This window comes from Scomber japonicus, chromosome 5, assembly GCF_027409825.1.
Source record: "Scomber japonicus isolate fScoJap1 chromosome 5, fScoJap1.pri, whole genome shotgun sequence".
NCBI lineage: Eukaryota > Metazoa > Chordata > Actinopteri > Scombriformes > Scombridae > Scomber > Scomber japonicus.
This window is the reverse complement of record NC_070582.1, coordinates 27,745,031-27,767,505: the sequence shown is the minus strand read 5'-3', so window position 1 is coordinate 27,767,505 and position 22,475 is coordinate 27,745,031. Positions and strand designations below refer to the sequence as shown.

Sequence of the window (22,475 nt, the reverse complement as noted above, 5' to 3'; positions counted from 1 at the left end):
TATATCCTCTATAGAGTCTATTGTCAGCTTCTAATCGGTTTGACTTCAGAATATATCAATACTGATGACGAAAAGGGGGCATCTTTAAGTCTGTAAGCATTATCCTCAATAATACACTGTAAGAATTATCCATAGAATTTACACCAACATGCTGTAAAATCATGACATCAAAAAACTGTAAATGGAAATACAATGGAGTATTGTTTACTTTACAATAACATTTTGTAAAATACATAACTGTTCATTTTAAAGAAAGGGTTAAAAAAAAAAACCAAAAAATCCTTTGTAGAAATTACCTATTAGTGTAGTTTATATGCAGAAAAAAACACAATACAAAAAGCAATACAATGCAGTTTAAATTACATTATTAACATTTATTAACACATCATTTGTCAGGTAGATCTTGAGGGGAATTTATAGAAAGTTAAATGTCAGTCTTATAATGAGGCTGTTTAAGTTAAATAATGTTTGGTATTTTTCAGTGAAACTGGAAGATATTCTATATACATTAAGCAACAACTGGATGTACAGCTAGTGAAAGAATTGGTTTAATAGTAAAATCCAATGATGAATTTACTGGATTAAAATGTCATTTTTTGCTGTATTTTTTACAGAATTATTCCGGCAACCACAGCTGCCAGTTTTTTCCTGTACTGTTTACAGTGTACAGACATGGTCATTTATGTATGGACAACCGCCAGGGAATGTCACTACTCTCCAAACGTATTACAGCTGTGTGTTTGAAGAAAGTGGTCATTAATGTGTTACATATGGAGTGTAAACAGAATAAGCAGCATTTATTGAGCCATGACAAAGAAAACATAGAAGTAATACTGCACTCATCTTCTACTGTAGAGATGCAGGGAAGTAAGAGCCAAGTCAAAGCCACATAAAACATCTTATCTGTTCCTGTGTTCTCCTGCCTTTGAGATGGTGGACAGAGAAAGTGGGAACAAAAGAACGAATAATGAAGTTGGTTTGTCTGCTAACTGGCCACAGAGAAAATATATTCTGGGATATGTCAGGCCTCACACAGAGACAATATTCAGCTGCTTGTTTGCGAGTTTGCTTTTCAAGGTCGGGTTTCGACAATTCTGCAATAACGAGGGAGAATCATTTTTCTACTTTGTTTTGTATTTTATACTCATTGTTTGGTGATAAGGCTTTTAATCTTAGAGACCAATTCCCTAATGGAAAGTAGTTGACAATAATATACAGAAGCAGGTCGAGATGTGCATTTCGATAATATTTAAAAATGAGGATCAAATACACAACCTCACCTTTCAGCCCATGTCATCTCATTATTTATTTTGTATCATGTGAAATGGGTTTTCTGAGAAGATGTAGGTGACTCTGACTTCCTCCATTGTAAGAAGTTGATGGATTTGATTTCAAAAGTAAAGTGAAGTATTAAGTCATTATGCTAGGCAGAAATCAATGCGAAGAAAAATGAATAAACTGAGTATACTGAAACTGTTTTTTCCCAATAATCACACACACGAATGCACGCACACACAGAATCTACAAGCCAGATGCTTGGTTTCATTTAACTAATCGACCCGTGCTCAGTCGCTCTCAGTTTGGCAGAACATTACAGAAAGTTTGTGCTCATGTGTGAAAGAGAGGAGGAGTGAGAGAATGTAGTCCTTGAATATTTATTATCTTTAAATCAAAAGAGATTGTTACAAAGACCCAACCAAAGTGGCTCATTAGGACTATAGAAATATTGTTGATTTAAAAAAAAAAAAAAAAAGGACAATTATATTTCTTCCCAAAAGCTCTTTATGGTCAGGATTAACCTCACCACCCAACATTTTCTCCACATTCTCTGATTAATAATTATCAAATAATGATGCTTGAGGAAAGTGTGGGTGACTGATTTGTAGAGAGAGTAAGAAAGAGGGAGCTACATTATAGACTGATCTTTGTAATCACAGTAAAATCATGGGCCCTTCAGAAAGCCTAACATTGTATGAACAGGCATGTGCTTTAAACTCAAGAATATGGATGGACTGTGTAAACCACTAAGGGGGTCTTTCTGATTGTGAGGCCTCGGTTAGTCCCTAATCATTCCTGCTCGTATCTTATTCAGCTTCGGCTTCAACGACTGTACGAGTCTGACTGCTGCATCACTTTTACTGAGATTACTCTAGCAACCGTAGGAATTATGACTGTTGATTAAGAGAAAGTAAAGTGAATGATTGGGTCAATCAAAAATGTCGGACTGCAATCTGCTCCCGTTTTCTACTGACAGTCAACATTGGCTCAGAGAACTACATCTTACCTAAATCTAATATTTAGGTGACTTTTGGTGCCTGTCCGAAATATTTAGACTTCATGTGAAGCAATATAAGCAAGTGGAGAAGGAACCATTGTCATTCTCTATCCCAAAGTTGACTAGAAGTGTCTAAACTTTGAAAAAATCATCATGGGATGCCAAATGTCAAATATCAGAGTTGGTTGTGATGCAGTCTATCATAAATGTGATCAATTTTGTGTTGACATTGAAAAAAAAAACAACACATAACATGACACAGCACTTTTTGCATCCTGAAGGAATTTAAAAAAAAATACATTTTTACACTAAAGCTGTAAAGATGTGCTGTGAGCTTCCAGTTAATCGCTAAAACAAAGGCAACTCTGCATAAAGGTCAAATTTAGCAAAAGACACACACAAATTATCAATGAACATCAAATCTTCACTAGAACCGCTTTCTCAGGTTTTGCATCTTTTTTTTCCATGAACATGTATGCAAATCAAATGAGTCACCGTTTCCAGCTGTGAGTCACAGTTTCCAGCTGTAAGTCCAGTGTGTGTGTGCGCACGTGTGTAAGTAACTGTTGTATGTCTACAGAGTGAAACATGAGTGGCAAGCTGACTGTTATTTTCAGCTGCAGGCGAGCAAGAAGCCACAACAACAAAGATAACGCTTTGCTCGTCATTATTTTCTAATTATTTGCAGCATGTTATTGTTTGATTCATTTCATTCATTATGACATTTGAGTTAGCGCAATATCAAGCCCTGTCTTTCTTTGCTGTACTGTGTGCTGTGTAGGAGCTCAGGACTTGCTATCTTATTGCATCAACTAGGTGTTTTATTTCCTCTTTGTTTTTGTTGTTCACAATGTAAACGCTATAAATAATCAAAGAACCATCTGCTTCAATTTTCAACTATCTCATTTTAATTCATTTTCCCTCATGTGGTGTGGTTTGGCATTTGGCAACAGATTCAGAGTTGGATGGTTTTGCCTTAATGATGTCAGTAGGTTGTGCCCAAGTTAATGATGTTGTTCCCTGAGGTGATGTTGATGAAGACTGAAGAGATCAGTTTATATGTTCCTGGGTCTATAAAATAAATATTTCAGTAACATGTGACCTTTGCACCATTTCTGCTTTTAAAAAAAAATAGACTGCTTTCCTTGTCACTCAATACTATATCATAACATAGAGTATCCAATATCTATCCGATAACTCTTTGTTTACATAGAAAGAAGCAGAGGTCAGATGCAATCATCACAGAACAGTTCAATGAGATAAAATGTGGTTAAATGTAGAATTTGATGCTCAAAAATCAGACTACCAATTTAAAAAAAGAACATCCTGTGTACACTTTTCTAGGTTGTGAAATCTCTTACATAATAAACTGCTGGGTATCAGGCCCACATAGGACACATAGAAAACAACAGAGAGATAGTAAATTCACTTTCAGTTTCTCCAATATGCAAAATTAATTTCCTTTACATTTATCAGCAATCTGTCATTTTAATGATATGTCTGAAAAGTCTGTGAATGAGCTGATGTAGTATATTTTTCTTTAACTACTTGTCACAACACACCTCCTGACTGATAGCTTGAAACTTGGTAATTAGTGTAAAGAATAAAAAATGACGTGTTTTTGTTTCCATGTGGTTTAATCAAATTTAAATGGGTTATAACTTGAAAATAAACATATGAATAACTTGTACACATTCTTTTTTTGTAGAGCCAGCATCAAATTTCTGCTTTTAATCCATTTAGAGAGAATATATTAGAGGATTATGGCAAACATGTCTAAGTGGTGTAACCATAAAAACTTTGTACCAAATAATTCAACTTGCTTAAAAACACTAAATTGTCAATAAAACACCATATCAACTAGTTTGGCATGATGTTACATTTTAACTTTTATATTAAATGAAGCTAATGGAATACAATCTTAATTAATAGTAATTATTTGTATAAGTGCACTTAAATAACTGCAGGTGGACAAAGTATTTAATATTTATCATTCTTTAGTGGTTACACCATTTGACATTTTCAGTCTTATTTTTTAAGATACTTTTGAATTGCTTATCTTGCCAACCCTTATTTGTCACTGACCTATATAAGTTTAAACATGACTTGTGTCCAGTGTTTGAAAAAAAAGAAAAACTGAGAATCCATTCATAATTTTAGGAGATTCCCTGGAAACATACAAATAAACATAAAAAGATCATTATAGTAGAGGTTGCTATGGTGACTGTGGCACTGATGGAGGATAAGTACATATGAATACTTAAGAAACACTGTCTCTTGCTTGCAATACAATCTCTACAAAGGGATTTAAAGATATATTGTAATGTAACATAATCTACTGTATAGCTAATGCCATACTGTATATGAATATATAACACTAATCTGGAATGATGTGTCCTAATTGAATGTGACTTGAGCGAGCATCAGTGACGAAATCAGTTTGATTGCTTTGTTTTCTTGTAATTCACTTTTTATTGTTTTTCAATACAAACAACTTTATCACATAGGAAAATAAATGTACCATACAAGTGAAACAGCACAAAGACAAAAAAGGAATAGCAATAAAGAAAACATATTTGAAACAGACCCTACAAATAAAAGTACAAAATCAAATAAAAACAAATCAAAAACAAATAAATGAATAAAAAATTAAATAAATAAAAGAAAAAAGTCACAGGGTAAGCAGTATCATCATCAAAAAGAGCATACAGCATCATTACACCTCCCAATGTATATCACATTATCCTTATAAAACCTCCCTATTCACATAACATCTCCTTCACAAGTGGCATAAACCCCCCATGGTCAGACATCATCACAAAGAAAATATCATCCAGGCCTCCCAGAGAGGAGATAAAGCACCAAGAGGCAAGAGAAAGAGCCTTAACTGTAATACATTAATGTTATATCAGTTAATCATTCAATATTATGTTTAAGTAAGGGCCCCATACTTTCCAGAATACCTCCAGTTTGTTGTCCAGTTTAAAAATTAGTTGTTCATAGTTTGCTATCTTAGTCATTTCGCCACACCATTCATTAAAAGGGATGATGTTTTTTGCCTTCCAGTGCCTAAGCACTATCCTACAGCCAGTCATAAGGGCTAGTCTACACCATGAAACTTGTTGGCCTGTCAAACCTACCCCTTCAGGTATCATACCTAGTATGCAGAGTGCTGGGCTTTGCATCATTGCAGTACCAAGTACCCTGTTAAGGAAGAATATTATATTGTTCCATAGATTCCTGGTCATTTGACAATCGTATAACATGTGTTTAAATGTACCTTTGTCACTATCACATCTCCAACACAGGTCGGATTCCCGTAGTTTGAGTCTTGCCATCTTACATGGAGTCCAGTAGCTCCTATGAATAATCCTATAAGTGATTAATCTCATTTGTATTTCTCTAGATGTTTTATACCAGGAACTCACAATTTCTCTGAATCCCTCATCAGTTATTTCACTTTCTAAATCCTCTTCCCAGGCTCGTTTGAGGCCATTGAGTCTTGGTGAGAGAGATTGTCTCATAGTACTGTAAAATCTCGAAGCCCCACCCTTCACCTGTTGTCTATTCTGTAATCTTTCCTGTATACTAGTTTGATGTATTAGGGGAAGTTTTCTGTTTATGGACATTATACAACTTCTCAATTGGAGATACTTCCAAAAATCTTTCTGAGGAATTCTATATTTAATCATTATCTGTCCAAATGACATAAAACAATCATTCTCAAAAACATCCTCAATAGAAACTATACCTGCCTTGACCCAAGTTCTCCAATAAAGCGTCTTCTTGCCCACTTTTAAGAGTTTGTTGTGCCAAAGAGGCGATTTTTTGGTAAAAGAAGGCTTTTCCCCAATAATTTGGTGTGACATTTTCCAAGTGTCCCTTGCAAACTCAAGCAATGGGTTCCCAAATGGTATTTCTCCACTTGTTTGTGATATAAACGAGTGTACAGGAAGGGGTTCTGTAAGTTCCTTTTCAATTAAAACCCATCCTGGAGCTTGGTCTTCTGCCATATACAGTTTGGACATCTGATTCAAAGAAAAAGCATAGTGATACCAGTCAATTCTCGGTAGACTGAGACCGCCGTCCTCCTTAGCCGCGCACAGTTTAACCCTATTGAAAAGAGGTCTTCTGCCTGCCCATAAAAATGAATTAATTGCCCTATTGAATCTTGATAGTAGTGAGGGAGGGAATCTCAAAGGTAAAAGACATGTGATATAGTTGATTTGTGGAACTATCATCATTTTTAAGATATTTATTTTGCCTAATATGGAGAGTCCTATCTTTGTCCAATTTTGTAAAGTACTCTCATTTTTCTGAATAAGGGGGAGGAGGTTTTCCATCATTATATTATTCAAGGCTGGAGTAATCTTAATGCCTAGATAAACCAGGCCTGAAGGAAGCCAATTAAACTGCCAATTTTTTCTGATCGCTGGTGGGCAGATCCTTGACAAAGGCATCGCCTCTGACTTCCCCCAATTTATTTTATAGCCCGAGATCAGAGAGAAGGAATCGATCACCGACAGTATATGGGGAACAGCTATTTCTGGATTTGATGATAATAACAACACATCATCTGCATATAATAGCAGTTTGTGTTCTGTTTTTCCAGCATGAATTCCCCTAATATTCGTGTTGCATCTAATGGCTGCCGCCAATGGTTCTAATACCAACGCAAAAAGCAGTGGGCTAAGGGGGCACCCTTGCCTCGTGCCTCTATGAAGGTCAAAACTGTCAGATCTCTTTCTATTTGTTAGTACTGAAGCCTTGGAATTACTATACAGCAGCCTTATCCAATTTATAAATGAAGACCCCAAGCCAAACCTATGTAGCACCCTGAATAAATACCTCCACTCTACTCTATCAAACGCTTTCTCAGCGTCGAGCGAGAAAGCAACAGTAGGTTCCATATTATTCCTTGTATGCCAAATTAGATGTAATAACCTGCGAACATTGTCTGCAGAAGACCTCCCCCTAACAAAACCCACCTGGTCTGGGTGGATAAGACTCGGCAAGTGTTTCTCCAGTCTTAAAGCTAAAACCTTAGCCAATATTTTGGCATCTACATTAATAAGCGAGACCGGTCGATAGCTTCCGCATTGTTGGGGGTTCTTGCCTTTTTTATGTATCAGTGTAATCACAGCAGCTTGCATGCTCTCTGGCATATGGCCTTTTTTAAGTGCATCCTGAAAAACTATGCGTAATTTTGGTGCCAATATGTCAGAAAATGCTTTATAAAAATCTGCGGGGAAGCCATCCCCCCCAGGGGACTTTCCAGAATTCAAATTTTTTATAGCTTGCAGGATTTCTTCTAATGATATATCTCCCCCAATTTCTTTTTGTATTTGTTCTGACAGGGATGGCAAATGTACCGCTGACAAAAAACTGTCTATATCCTCCTCCGATTTGGTGAACTGTGATGTGTATAATGATTGGTAAAATGTCCTAAATGTCTCATTTATCTCCCCACTATCTGTGGTTAAGACCCCATCACTCTTTAACACAGATGTTATCAGTGTTTGATTGTATTGTTGTTTTGCTCGCTGTGCCAAAAACCTGCCAGCTGTTTCCCCTTGTTCGTAGTACCTCTGTCTACACCTAAACAATGCATACTCTGCTTTTTTCTGCAAGATGGAATTTAATTCGTATTTTAGTTTATTTAGATGAGACAGTACTCCCGGATTAAGTTGAGATGCATGTGACTTTTCAACCTCCTTAATTTCCTTCTCTAAATTGAGTAAGCGGATAGCAGTTTGTTTCTTTAGGTAGGAAGCATGTTGGATTAATCTGCCCCTTAAACAAGCTTTGAATGCATCCCACTCAAGACCAGGATTAGCAGTGGATCCTTCATTAAATTCCCAGTACTCCAAGATTTCTTTCTTGATGAAATCATATGATTTCTCATCGTGGAGTAAAGAAGTATTAAATCTCCAACTACTCATAAAGCCTTCAGATCCTGAACTAAAATGAAACACCATTTCCACTGGGGCGTGGTCTGACATAACAATATTACCAATGGAAGCACTCTCAGTCATATCTACCAATTGCTTGGATATCAAAAAGTAGTCTATTCTAGAATAGGAAGAGTGCGGGTTTGAATAGAAAGAATACTCCCTTTCTTGAGGATGTAAAAGCCTCCAGATGTCAACCAACCCCAGCTCTTCCTCCAGAACATCTATTGCTAGTTGAGATTTCTGTGTTATTTTTGTATTAGGTATGTTTGATTTATCCAGTACCGGGTTTCTCACCTGGTTAAAGTCCCCTCCAAGTATCACATAGGTGTTCCCAATCTGTTTCACAGTATTGCAGATGTCAACAAAAAAACCTGGAGAGTCAGAATTTGGGGCATATATATTAATAAGAGAGCATCTAATGCCACCAAAACTTGTGTCTAATGCGACCCATCTGCCATCCCCATCCGAAAGTTGCTTATGGATAACAATGTTAAGGTTCTTACGAATTAGAATGCACACTCCCCTCTGCTTGGAGGAGTAGGCACTGAAAAATATTTTACCAACCCAATCCCTCTGGAGTTTAGTGGATTCCTCATTATTTAAATGAGTTTCTTGCAAGAAGCAAATATCTACCTTTTTTTGTTTCAAGTATAGAAGAAGTTTTTTCCTCTTTATAGCTAAGTTTGCCCCTTTAATATTCCAAGAGAGGATTGCTTTGTTTTCTATTGGAATGTCCTGACTGGCCGCGAGCGACTCAGAGCTACACAGCGTTAAGCAGCTGGCTGTTTTGAGCTCAACTTTAGCCGGGCGCCCTGTTTCTATTTACTTCCTGTCACTCACGTTTTACCGCTCTAGGACACGGTGTCATGGACGAGGAAAGGCTGATTCATTTGGTTGAAATGAGGAGTTTATCTCTATGATACCTCCACATGTCATGATAAATACCTAAATACGGTGGCAGCTGGCTGGAGGGAGATCTACAGTATATTGTATGTTATGTCCTGTATAGAGACCTATAAATATCACAATATAAAACATATGTTTTCTGTTTAAAACAGTACAAGGAAGGTAGGGAGGAAGATGGCAAGAACTTACCCATTTTTACTTGAGTGGTTACATCTTCAGTCTGCTCTTGAGTGTGCAGCTGATAGGTACGTGGTTTGTTTATATGATGTAACAGAAGTGCACATTTAATGGATTCAGTGTGGACAGAACAGCGTCCAGTGTTTCGCAATGCGACACGATAGTTGGACGTTTGCTTGTTGTTGGGTAACGGTGTAAAGAAAGAAAGAAATAGCAGATCCAGAGCGGTATTCCTTTTGGCATTCATTCATTGTCACTTACATGTATGTATTTACTGAGGAATGAAAGTCTCATTAGGTTTTCTTTATTCTCACTGAAGCAATAACTTGAGTGATCATTTAAAAAGTCATTACCTACCATTACACTGCTGAGTGTGTAATTTACTTTCAACTGTGAGACACGCTGCACACAAACCTCGTACGAGTATGTTTAGGATATTCAAGCATTATAACATAAAAAGCTTGCTTTCATTTATGTACAGTGAAAATGATGAAAAAAAACTAGTAATTGTTTTTCTGGTTTGTATTTCTAGGAATCATAAAATAAAATAAAATAAAAAGCTTTTTGAAACCACAAAATAAACACACACAGAGCTGACCTAAATAAATTCTCCTGGCCGGCACAGTTGTTCTAGATTTCAATAATGAGAAAGCATGTAATAGATGCTCTGGGTTTTTACCAACTAAAACCGCTCCAACTGTTGGCAGCAGGCAGGTTTGTGGGTAATTTCAGATAGCATCACCAGATTTAACACTGTTTACAACAGTTATTCATAGGTGGCAGCTCTGCAGTCCCCTCTGCATAATATAATGTTATTGATCTCTAATTGTCTACTGTCACTCAAACCAAATTGTTACAGCAGGAACCTCATTGTTCTTTGTTTTGCTCTGCTAAATTGCTGTAGTAAACTAATGCTGATCTTGACAAAACACTCTCAACCCAAGGTCCATTTACTCAACTTGTCCTGGAGCTTTCCATCTGATTGCCTCTATGACTTCTAATCTATGTTGAATTTGAGCTTGATATTTCATTCATGGCCTTGGAAACAACCGTTGACAAAAATAAAAATCTCAATTTGCTTGCTTTCTCCAGAGTTCCTGACTGTGTCCCATGGTCCTCAGAAACAATGGTCAAAAGATGAGATGGTTGAGATTATTTGTGTTTATTTCTCAAGCTCTACATGAAAATCTGTCCTCTAATTCAACACACAGTTTTTATGTAAATGTGACACGAGGCCGTTATTGATATACAACAATGGGATGTGACAACCTAATGTATGTATGTATAATGTATTTATTGTTGAAGGTTTGCTTTCCTACTACTTCATCATCTCCACATCATCATCTCACATTGTTACAAACTTTAGAAAACTTTCACTATTTGAAACTTGGCCATTTTAAAGACAGAGGGTGTCACAGGCTCCAGACAGACACATCATTATGTTTCTATCCATCATCATGTCTCTGTCTGTACAGAGAGAGATGACAGAGACATTTAAAGAAAGTGAGAGAGAGAAGAGAGGGAAAAAAAGAAAGATAGGTTGCAAAAAAGAGATGAGTAAAATAAAGCAGAGGAAATTTAGATTTAGAGATTAAAAAAAGGAAGAGACAATGTTGAGGAAAAGAAGAAAAAGAAAGACATTTAAAAAAACGTAGGACAAAAAAACTCTCCGAGTGTCATTGTCATGTCAAGACAGTCGACTGGACAGGATTTGATGATGCAATAACAGGATGTCATTGTATCGTTGGCATTGAGTGCTGCACTGAGACGTCAGCTAACTTCTATTTACATATTGAAAGCTAGATTGTCTTTCTCTCTCCCTTTCTCTACCCTGCTACTGTCTTCTGCCATTCTATCTCTTTTCCTCTCTTTATATCCTCATTCTGCCTTCCCGCTCTCTCTCTCTTTCTCTCTGTTATTCTGTCTCTCTCTGTTACTCAGTCAGTTAATTGGTGCTTATGCATTAATGAATGCAGATCGTTCGAGGCCTGACACGATGCACAGCCCTATTATCATGCTTTTATATTTATGGCTGGTAATTGTAAGGGTGTAGTTGACTGTGTGTGTGTGTGTTAGTGTGTGTGTGTGTGTGTGTGTGTGTGTGTGTGTGTGTGAGTGAGACTGGCAGACAGCTGCACAGAGACACAATCAACACCTATTTATTCATACAGGTGTGTGTGTGTGTGTGTTCATGTGTGACCACTGAGGCAATCAGCGTGTTTCCACAAGCCGACACACACACACACACACACACACACAGGGAGGAGGTCAGTCTGACCAAGTGTCCATTGCTAGTGTGCCAATCCCTAGCAGCGAGTCTGCCGTTTGGTGGGCTGCCCATCCATACAGAGAGGATCCATTTATTTACCAACCCTCTGTTCATCGTCCTGGCTGACCATTCCTGTGTGCTTGATGCCTTGTCTGAACTACAGTACAGGAGTTAACGCTGGGTTGTCTGGAGCAAATTACAGAGCTGCAATACTGAGAAGAAATTTCACTGCTGGGAACACAAATGCTGCAAAGTAACTGTGGAAACCAAGAAAGACACGACTGAGCAGAGAACTTGTACGTAGTAAGGGAGACTGACTTAACACTGACTAACACTGACTTAAGGGTGGGGTTGAACTATACATTGAACTACTGTATGTGTGAACTATGCTTTGCCATTATTTGTATAATACACTGTGGAGAACACTGAATTTTTGCTGTGCTTCTTGCTTACTACTGTTTTTTTAATTCAATGATAGTTTAAGAGGTTGGTACCTGTATCAGTTCTTTAGTAGGGTTTTGCTGGCTGTAGACTAAAAATTAAATGTTGTCAGACTGAGGCTCTGACTGGCACTCTGGCTCAACTACCAGCAACTGCTTTGTAAAAGTGGCACCCCAGGCTAAAGGGATTTGAAAATGGTATAAACTAGTTGTGTACACACTAAAAGCAAACTAAATCCATGCCCTGGTTTCGAGGGCATCCAAAAGCCTAGCTAAAAGTCTCAAAAACACATTTACCTGAACGAAAACAACATTTACTCAGCTAACCTCAATTTCAAAGGACAATAAACTCGATACGCTGAGTTGCTAGATTTGCTGGATCTCTCCTGTGAATCTTTGGCCTGTGCTGGTCAGGAGGGCCAATTGCAGCTTCCTCCTCACCCCACCAGTCAAGAATGCTCTGGCAAGGGCAGGTTGCCATCTGCTGTCCAGGAGGACCAACTGCAAGCTTTTCCCTTCAGGAAGAAATAACAACATGTAATGAGCAATTGCAAGGTATTGTTGAGGTAGTTAGCGTCATCATGGAACAAACCCTGTGAACCCAACACCTGCCAGTACAATCTACAGCAGGGACTTTGCTTATGTGCGCCGGGTACACTGCCATTGGTGGAAACCAGATATCTCAGAGGAAAAAGTCAAAGTCAAGTCACAAACACTGAGACAAACACTTGCTTGAGTATCTATCTGAGTTCTGTTTTGCACCCAATACCTGCTGTCAACAAATCCAATGGAGTCATCCCTGTCAAACTCAACCTCGGACAGGCCCAGCGGTTGCCCTACTACAGCCCAGTCATGCCACACTTGACTTATCAAACTACCAAACAACCACCAAACTTCAGGACCTCGTTGTATTCGCCCATTTAATCTCACAAATAACCAACAAAAAATGCAATTATGACAAGACTTTCAGAGAACGGAAATTTTCAAGAAAAAGAGAGAAAAATCATTCAATGCAAAACTGACGCCGAGGTGGTTCAGTCCATACCAAATTGTTGATCAGATGGGACTGGTCAAATATGATATTGTACTGGAGGACAGTGAAGAGAACAGGGAGGTGGTGCATGTTGTAATGAAGAGGTCAGTCCGTCCAAATGTCCATCGCTAACATTCCAATTCCTCGCAGTGAGTCAAAGTCCACCGCCTATTCTTTTAGACTGGATCGCTCTACTTTTTACTCTCTGTGGTATTTCTTCAGCCACCCTCTGTTCATCACCATGACAAACCATTCCTGGGAGCCTTCTGCCTCGAACACAAATGCAACAGAGTAACTGTAGAAACCAAGAAAGTCAGGACTGAACCCAGTACTTTTAGTTACACAGACTGATGGGACTGATTGACTTTGGGGTGGGGTTGAACGTACACTGAACTGTTTAAATTTTGCATCAGGAATATTGAACTTTGCTGTGTTGTGTGTTTCTTGCTTCCTACTGTTTTCTGTATGCACTGATAGTTTAAAGGATTGGTACCTGTATCAGTTCCTTGTAGGGTTTTGCTGTCTGTAGACTAAATATTATATTTTGTCAGGCTGAGATTCTGACTGACACTAGCTTAACCGCCAGCGACCGCAACACCACAGTCTCATCTTTCCAAAGCTACTGTCACAGCTTTATTAGAGCTATACATCACCAGGGCACACACCATGCACTGACCCAGTGTGGCTGTGTGTGTGTGTGTGTGTGTGTGTGTGTGTGTGTGTGTGTGTGTGTGTGTGTGTGTGTGTGTGTGTGTGTGTGTGTGTGTGTGTGTATGTGAAAGACAGAGATATAGCCAGAGAATGACACAAAGTCTTCCTTCCAGACTTGCGCTGTTTCTGTAAAAAAACAATTTAACATGTATTCATCGTGATTAAAAAGTCTGTTAAGTAAAAAAAATGTATTATAAGTCATTCTGGCAGTCTATTTAGAGCAGACCTGTAACATTTTCTAAATTGCTGAAGTATGAATAATAAGGAAGTTAAAAAAGCTATCACATTGCTGGTAAGAGCACGCACAAAATGAGGAAAGTCTTACATATAGTATGATGTGTTTGCATTTAGTGTACACACTAGTCTTGAAGTACTGTCATAATCACAGCGATCATTTTGAAGCAGCAGGTTTGATTTTTAAATCATCGAATTATCATAATTATTATTAAATTAGTGAAATTTAAATTAATGAACCACTCTACCTGCTCTCTGCACCCAATGTGAGATAACAAGACAGCCTATTAAGATGTTGCAGTATATTCTTTCATCGTCCTGACTTTCCTTTCAAATGCCGGAAGCCAAAAATCACACAAGCATCTTGGCTTTGTTTGTAAAGGCTCCCAATGTGTTTGAACAGAGTCAACATGGCACTTCACCACAATGGAGAACTTTTTTGTGATAGCCAAAAAGTCATTATTTTAGCAGTTGGATGAACCTCATAGTGTTGCAGATTCCATGTCTTAAAGGAGACTTAAAGCAAGACAACGAGGGAAAGTTGAAATAAATGACTGATGGAAAGAGAGAGTGTGTAGTGTAGTGTAGTGTAGTGTAGTGCGTGGTGGTGTAGGTGTTCCACATGAGCTACTTGGCTGGACGGTTGGGTAGGTAAGAGGGATTTCATCTGCATGATGCGTATGTGTCTGTGTCTCTAGAGGTAAGAGAGTGATGTAGTGGAACTGGATTTTCTTTGTCTGCTATCTCTGTCTGTGTTTGGAATCATTACATGCACATCAGACAGGAACCATGTCTCCCCCTTCTTCTCCATCCATCCCTATCTTTTCTCTCTGCCTGGCTCTGTCATCTTCTACATGCATTTCTATCTATCTAAAGCTAGCTTTCCCTCTGTTTCCTCCACCTGTTCTTCCTTCTCCGTGCCTCTAGTTCATATTATGATCTAGAGGTTAATGAGGCTAATTTTAGGTGTTTGGTTGCACCTCTCCATATAATGTTATTTTTAACCAAAGTATCCATCATCTGTTTTGTAAGAATATTGAGCTCATATATTATTATATATATTATCATATATTATACAATATTGACATTTTAGGTTAGGGGGAGGAAGTACTTGATATTTTTAGACTGGCCTCCTTTAAGTTTTCCTCGTGTTTTGCAGCAAGAAAAGTGAACATCAAACAAGAATGTAAAATTGTCTTTACATTTATGTGTGAACATTACTGCATGATATACTGTACTGAAGTATCATCAGCTTCTAATGCCAGGCAATCATCTATCAAACTTATTTGTCTAACTTTCAAGGTTGACCTAAAGGTTTAGTCAAAAATAGGATGTGGATCTGACATTTGTATCTGTTGTTTCCTTTACTCACTCCTCTCACGTGTCACGTAAAGTTATATATCTGACGTTACTGATGATGGTTGCACTACTGGATCAGCAGACCATGCTGCACAAATTTCATGTTTCTGGAGCTCTGTTGTAAGTATTTGTGCTCATCTCCATCAGTAAATGCAGACTCTTTGCATTGCAACAGTGTTACATTTGTGATCAAATCAGGATAGATTTGAATGAAGCCTACATCAGTTGCTGCAGTTACTAGTATAACCTTTATTTAACCAGGGAGGGACATTGAGAGCCAGCTCTTCTTTAATAAGGAAGCTCTGATTACAGCACATATACAAGTGTGTGGAAACTACAATAGACATCAGCAACAAATCATGTATAAGACCAACAGAAACAATAAAACTGGTGAACTCATTAGTGTAAACTAGACACTTGATGGTATTGCTGGTGTTAGTGGTATCATTATGGGCTGAACTGCTTGGGCAATATAATGGTTCTCTGCAAAAATGTCAATATTATGCCTGCTGTCTATGCCTGTTAAATGATAAGCCAGAAATGTGCACTGCCATTGCACAATGTTGTGTTCGAAATATATTGTCAGTCTACTGTATATGCTCCTTATATCTAAAGCTGTTACAAGACTTTGGTGACGTCTCCCCATCCATGAATAGTGTTTTATGTCAGTGTAGATTGCAGAGAGATGGCAAATATGGATCAGAAGAGTGTGAAACTGTCAAACTGAAAAGCAGAATTTAAATAGATATGTATGAGGAGATTTATTTTTTCCCCACAGCACAAAATGTGTTAATCTGGAGCCAAGTTCAGGCAACCAAGACAATACTCTCTCATCTCATAGTGAGTCACTTGGCTACTATACAGTGTGTATACATATATTGTATGTTTAAAAAAATATTTTGTCAGCAATGGTCTGAATTGCACAGCACTTATTTGTACACTGTGAAATCAAATCTGCTCATTGTATCAATGTAGTGTGTGCTTTTGACGTTCTCAGATAATCACTTGTGCTTTTGAATATTTCATTTAAACTAAATCTCCTAAAAGCGATTTCCCATTCATCAGATGTGAAATGTATGATGTTTTGACAATGCCTGCAGCACTAATAAGCATTATACTACTAGAGAGTGCACCAATTATGCACCTATAAAAGACATTAGAAAAACATCCTAATATATACTATAAAATATGTAAGTGCACACAAATATGCTGCATAACTTCCTTTGCAATTATTTGCAGTCAAACTAACTAAATTTTCAACATTGTCAAATGTAAATTTTGCCATGACCTGTGGCATGTTCCCATCCTGGTAATTAAAAAAAATCATAATTTAAGTATAGTCTGAGTGTTCTCATCAAATTCACAGACTGGCTGTTCAGAGGGGCACACACACACACACACACACACACACACACACACACACACACCCAAACACCCATTCACACACGTACAGTCTGAGTTGCTATGTTCAGTTTGCTATTAAGAGGAGTGCCGGGCCAGGAGGGCTCTTGACTCTGACAGGCTCTCCATCTCCTGCCCACACACACATACACACACATACACACACACTCACCCTCTCCTGACCATCAAGTAGAATGAGGTGGATAAGTGTATAATTATGTGATGTTTATAACTGTGCTCCAGCAGTTAGCAACAGTTTTACAATTACTCACTTCTAGAGTGAACAGAAATATTTTGACGTATGTGGAGCTCAGGTGAGATATTCCCTGACAGGATATGTTCTGAACTGTTCAATGGAATCATACAACCTTCAAACCAGCATGTTGCTTTTATATAATTGTGATAATACACAACATTCACTGCGTTGTGAGACACTTCTATTAGTAGCAGTTAGAGGAGTTACATTTTCTAATATTTGAAATGGTTGTATCTTGATTGAGGAGGCAGAGGTAGTTAAGAAAGAACAACGCCAACACTAAGTTTGACAGTGGAAGGTTTACAGGTGGTGGATACAACATTGTTCATTTTCTCCTCACCATGACTTCATCTTGCTTTTAACTTGTTTTTAGTCATCAGGAGTCATAAGGATTATGGATTCTTTTCTCAATGGCAGTAAAAGACATCGCATGAGCCATGAGAAAATCATGGACGTTAAACTGGGATAACTTAACATTTTTAGTGCTGACTAACTCTAAAAGCCTTGAAAAAACTCTTGCCTACCAATATTAAGCTATAATATACTGGTACTCTATACATTAAAAATCAGATGTTTTGAATATGCAACCCCTGGGCACTGAAGCTCATGTGCCCTGCTTAGCTTGTGGTTACCACCGGCCGCTGGTTAATCATTTTTCCCACACACACTCATTGACAAAACCTTAGCCCAGTGTAATGTGGTCTACTAACCAATCATCACTTGCCCAGTCATCAAAAATTGACTGATTACACTGTCAATCATGAGACTTTTTTTAAAATAACTATTTTAATTAGAGAACAGTTTATTATTTTATTACAACTGGATTAAATGGATTGGACATACTAGGTTTCCAACGGCGATGGTAATTATCAACATCAAAAGAATGGCAGTTGAGCTTGACCAAACCCCCCCCCCCCCCCCCAAAAAAAGCGTACACATTTCTTTTTCTCCCATTAAGGAGGGCCCTTATATGCTTAAGGGCCCCAGGGTACTCGTGCTCAGATTGCCTGTATGGTAGCTCCGGCCCTGTGGATATGTACTATAAATATGTAGTGCTCAAATGCAGCCCTTACTTACTGTTCGGGTCATATTTGACCCATTTTAAAGCATTTGAAAGCAATTAAAAACCACATAAATTACACTCATTAAGCCTGAAATTTTGACTTTCCCTATAGTGGCCTAGATTGTCCAAAAATGTATATATTTTTGGACATAGAGAGTGTTAAAGGTTATCATGAAGCTTAATATTCAAATACTGTTGCATCCTTCACTTTACATTAATTAACAGAAACAATGATGGCTATTATGTTCTCATTTTAGATAACATAAGGTCATAATATAGTGTTATTGTGAATGTATTTTCAAATCTAAAGAAAACATGGACACAATATACATTAGTGGTTCAAAAAAGCACTAATTATAAGACAGGTCATTATATGGACAGTATGTAAGGGTTAAATGTTACTTAAATTTTTCACCTAAAACATCATGATTCATTTGAGCTGATATAGGGTGTTGTTTTCAGATCACTTTATGTCTGCTTAGTATATGACTAACTCTAGAAATGTAGCACTAAAACAACATCCTATATATGTTGTACAGTAAATGTTCTCACAGGAAGGTCTGTAATCTCACAGGTTTTACAGTGTGATCATGCCTAAATAGACATTTCCCCAAATTTGATTCCAGTCACTTTTAGCGCTGCGTTAGTGTCAGGGGTAGCATGAAACCATTTCTTAGTGAAGCATAAGGGAGAAACTAATCCAGGGAGCTCTTGTATTTCTGCTGTTGCTCAAAAGAGAAGTGATGAAAGCTGTCGTCTGGTGTGTATGCTGGCTAGCCTGGGAAGGGAGGGGGACACATCTTTGACAGATACTTCTCTTTGTTTGAAGAAGATGTTATTCCCTATTGAAACATCTGTTGAGTGAGACAGCGTGTGGGTCTGCTGTGTCTTTCTGTGAGTGAATATCGCTCTAAGTCATTGTTAGATCCTCTCCAAGTGGTAATTGAAAAAAAAAGAAGCAGCCATTCTTGATAAATCTATTGATATGTGCTGAATTCCCAGCAGCTGTGCCAGGCAGTGTTGTGTTATCATAACAAAAATGCATTTTTTTCATTATGTTTTTTTCCCCCAATTACATTATTTAAAGATTGTTGGGATGTTGCGGCACAGCAAGAAGTTTAAATGTGAAAGCATCAGGATAAAGTGTATTTTGGGTTTGCATCCAGAGTTGGGATTACATTACTTTGGAAATGTAATAGGTTACAGATTACTAGTTAAAATGTAATAAATAATGTAACTATTTCAATTATTGAATCAAAATAATGTAACTTATTAACTTTAATTACTTTTTGATTACTTTTCTAATTTTCTACCAAATGTATTCAGCTGTTAGGGTAAGTGTACCCATTAAACACCAAAATCTAAGTTCAGCTGTGACATGATTTATAAAGGAGATCATTTCTTATAAAGAAGATTTATCTTTCATTTGAAAATGTATTCATTAGTTCATGTAGAGTTTGGAGTTTATATAAAATAAAGATATTTGATGAAACAAGTCAAAAGTCTAGCATGGGCTTAATTGGTACTGTGATACCATTTAAGCCCATGTGTGCTCCAAATTAGGTCTGTGTCATAATTAATTCACAACATATAAAAATGTATTGTTGTTGCATTAAAAACAGCAATATATGTATTCAGTAACATGTAACAAAATCTTAAAGGTGTGAATTCAGATGTAACCTCCTTTGTAATCATCAACATTTTCATCAGTAACTGTAATTTAATGACACATTTCAGTAATTGTAATGGATTACAGTTACATTTATTTTGTAATTTAATTTACGTGTACATGTAACTAGTTACTCCCCAACACTGCGTGCATCATTCCAGATGTCCCTCCATTTAATGAATTGAATGTGTTTTTATTGCAGTGTGGTTTGTAATGTGGATGATGCAGCGGTTCTCTGGAATCCAAAACAATTTTCTCCTCTGGGAGACAATGAAAGTAACCTGTAACCCCCATAAGAGTTAACCTTTAACCTTTCCCTGCGTGTGTGAGTGAGTGTCTGTCTGCCAGTCTGTCTCTCTTAATCTCTTTCCATTCAGTAAAATGTCTCTCCTGTTCCGTCTCATCCAGGTGAGCTTGATGCACAACGGCTGGCCGGTGATTTCGGCATTTGCCGGTGACCAGGACGTGACACGCGAGGCGGCCAGCAATGGTGTCCTGATTCAAATGGAGAAGGGAGACCGGGCCTACCTCAAACTGGAGAGAGGAAACCTAATGGGAGGCTGGAAATACTCCACCTTCTCCGGCTTCCTGGTGTTCCCCATGTAGAGAAAGAGCGAGAGGAAGAAGAGGAGGAGCAGAGGGTGGAAACGAAAAAGGGAGGAGCTGCTGGAAGATGGAAATTACAATGAAGAGGTGAAAAGGCAGATGGAGGAGGCGGAGGGCCGTGGGGAAGAGAAAATGGTGTGAATAGGATGGTAGAGGAGGCGGAGAAGAAGAAAAATGAAGAAGGGAACGTGACAACAGACTTCTGTTTGAGACGCGGCAGAGGGAGGAGGGACGAGGAAGAATGGCATATGTTATAGAGAGATGTAAAAGCATGACACAGAAAAAAGGGTAAAACGAGAGGACAATAGGGAGCCAAGACATGAAAGTGTGTGGCCAGCTACTTCACTTCCCTTCATCTTTCCATCCATCCTTTCCTCCCTCTGTTTCTCTGAGGCTTGACTGCAGCTTTGGACCGCCAAAACCTTTTTTATTCTCTGCTGAAAGACGCAATTGATCATTTATATGTTCCAGAGTGTTCTGAAGCCCGAGTGTAACCACCCCCCCCCACCTCCACCCCCACCCTCCCTCTTCCTCCACATTCATTTATTCAATCATTAATTCATCCATCTCTATCAATATAAGATTTGAAGAATGTTTTTCGAAGAACTGCTCCTCACATCTCCCATTTACCGTGGCCATATTTGTAGTCTTTTTCTTTTCGAACATAAATTGCACTGATTTTGGATCAGCCTCTAACCCCAAAAGCCAAACCAGATTTTTTATAGGGGGGGGACACTAAACACTGATCACAAAATCAGGCGCTAGGGACACATGTACCTTCCCTGTAAAGCTGTGTTTTATAGATATCATAATAATTATTGGCTTTGAAAAACTCACATATCCAGGCAGTTTGTTTTTGACACATTTGTTCCTCCCTTTCCCTCCTATCCATTTTCTCCCACTCCCTGTTGCTTAATCCTGCGCTCTCTCCTTCTACATCCCTATTACAGTCAGTTTCCCCCTTTTATTTATCTTCAAATTAGACGTCTCGACTTCCTACAACTAGCTAACACTGCGGACACGCTCTCCAGCTGTGAGCATCAAAGATGACTCCAAATTTAAGACAGTCAAGCATGGCAGTAACAAAGATAAGACACTTTTAATTGAAAGGCTCACACACCAGCTGCCGAACATGTTAATGTTAACCTGGAAACTATAAATAATCTCAGATCACATGCAAGTAACCTGCAAAACATATACCAAGTCATGTATTGCTTAAAGATAAAATGTGAGACTTTAGGAATCATTTTAAAATATTCTGCTAGCAAGAAATCAGCTTCAAAGAGCACAAGAAAAAACAAAAGGTGCATTTTTTACTTTCCCACTGCATTCTGTTAGTTTAGAAGGTTTCATCAACTGGGATTTCAGATACAGACAGTTCATATAATAAGTCATAACCTCCACAATTATGATACTTAACTGGGACTTTTGTCACTACATCTAATGAATCAAACACTGGTATTGATACAAGCCACACACACACACACACACACACACACACACACACACACACACACACACACACACACACACACACACACACACACACACAGTCTCACACACACACACACACACACACACACAGAATACATTTGATCTTTTCTTTCTTTGGCCCAACCCTTACATGTTTCTATCATCTCTCAGGCAGCCATACAAACATAGGAATCGACCCTACATGCTGCCCCCAACCCCTCCCCATCCTTCCTCAAGCACGTTCTAACCCAGTCTGTTTCTCCCTGCCCCTCTCATCACTGATGCTGTTTCTCAGATTTGTACCCCTCCCTCCAGGATCCTCTTCTCTCTTTTGACTATGCTGTTTACCCACAAGTGCAGATTTCTCCCTCTCTCTTCATTTTTGTATGCCTCTGTTAACCCCCCCCCCCCCCCCCCCATCACCTCTCTCTCCTTTCCTCATTGGTCCATCTCCCTCTCCTTCCTCATGTCTGTACTTTATCTGCTGCTGTACTTGTTTGCCTCCCAGCACGGATCCTTCCTTGCTTTTCTTCAATGTTGGACTTTGGACACTGAAACCAACTTACTTACAACCACGAACTCTATAATGAATATATATACATATATATATCTATATATATATATATGTCTATATATAGATATATATATA

At 38.2% G+C, this 22,475-nt stretch overlaps 1 protein-coding gene across 1 annotated transcript in view; it reads left to right on the top strand.

Moving 5' to 3' along the window:
- Window positions 1-20,353, top strand: part of cbln1 (cerebellin 1 precursor) — a 28,066-nt gene extending 7,713 nt beyond the window's left edge. The window contains exon 3 of the mRNA XM_053319355.1: window positions 20,156-20,353. Within this exon, the coding sequence (XP_053175330.1) occupies window positions 20,156-20,353 (198 nt within the window). The remainder of the gene's footprint in view (window positions 1-20,155) is intronic.
- The last annotated feature ends 2,122 nt before the right edge of the window (window positions 20,354-22,475 follow it).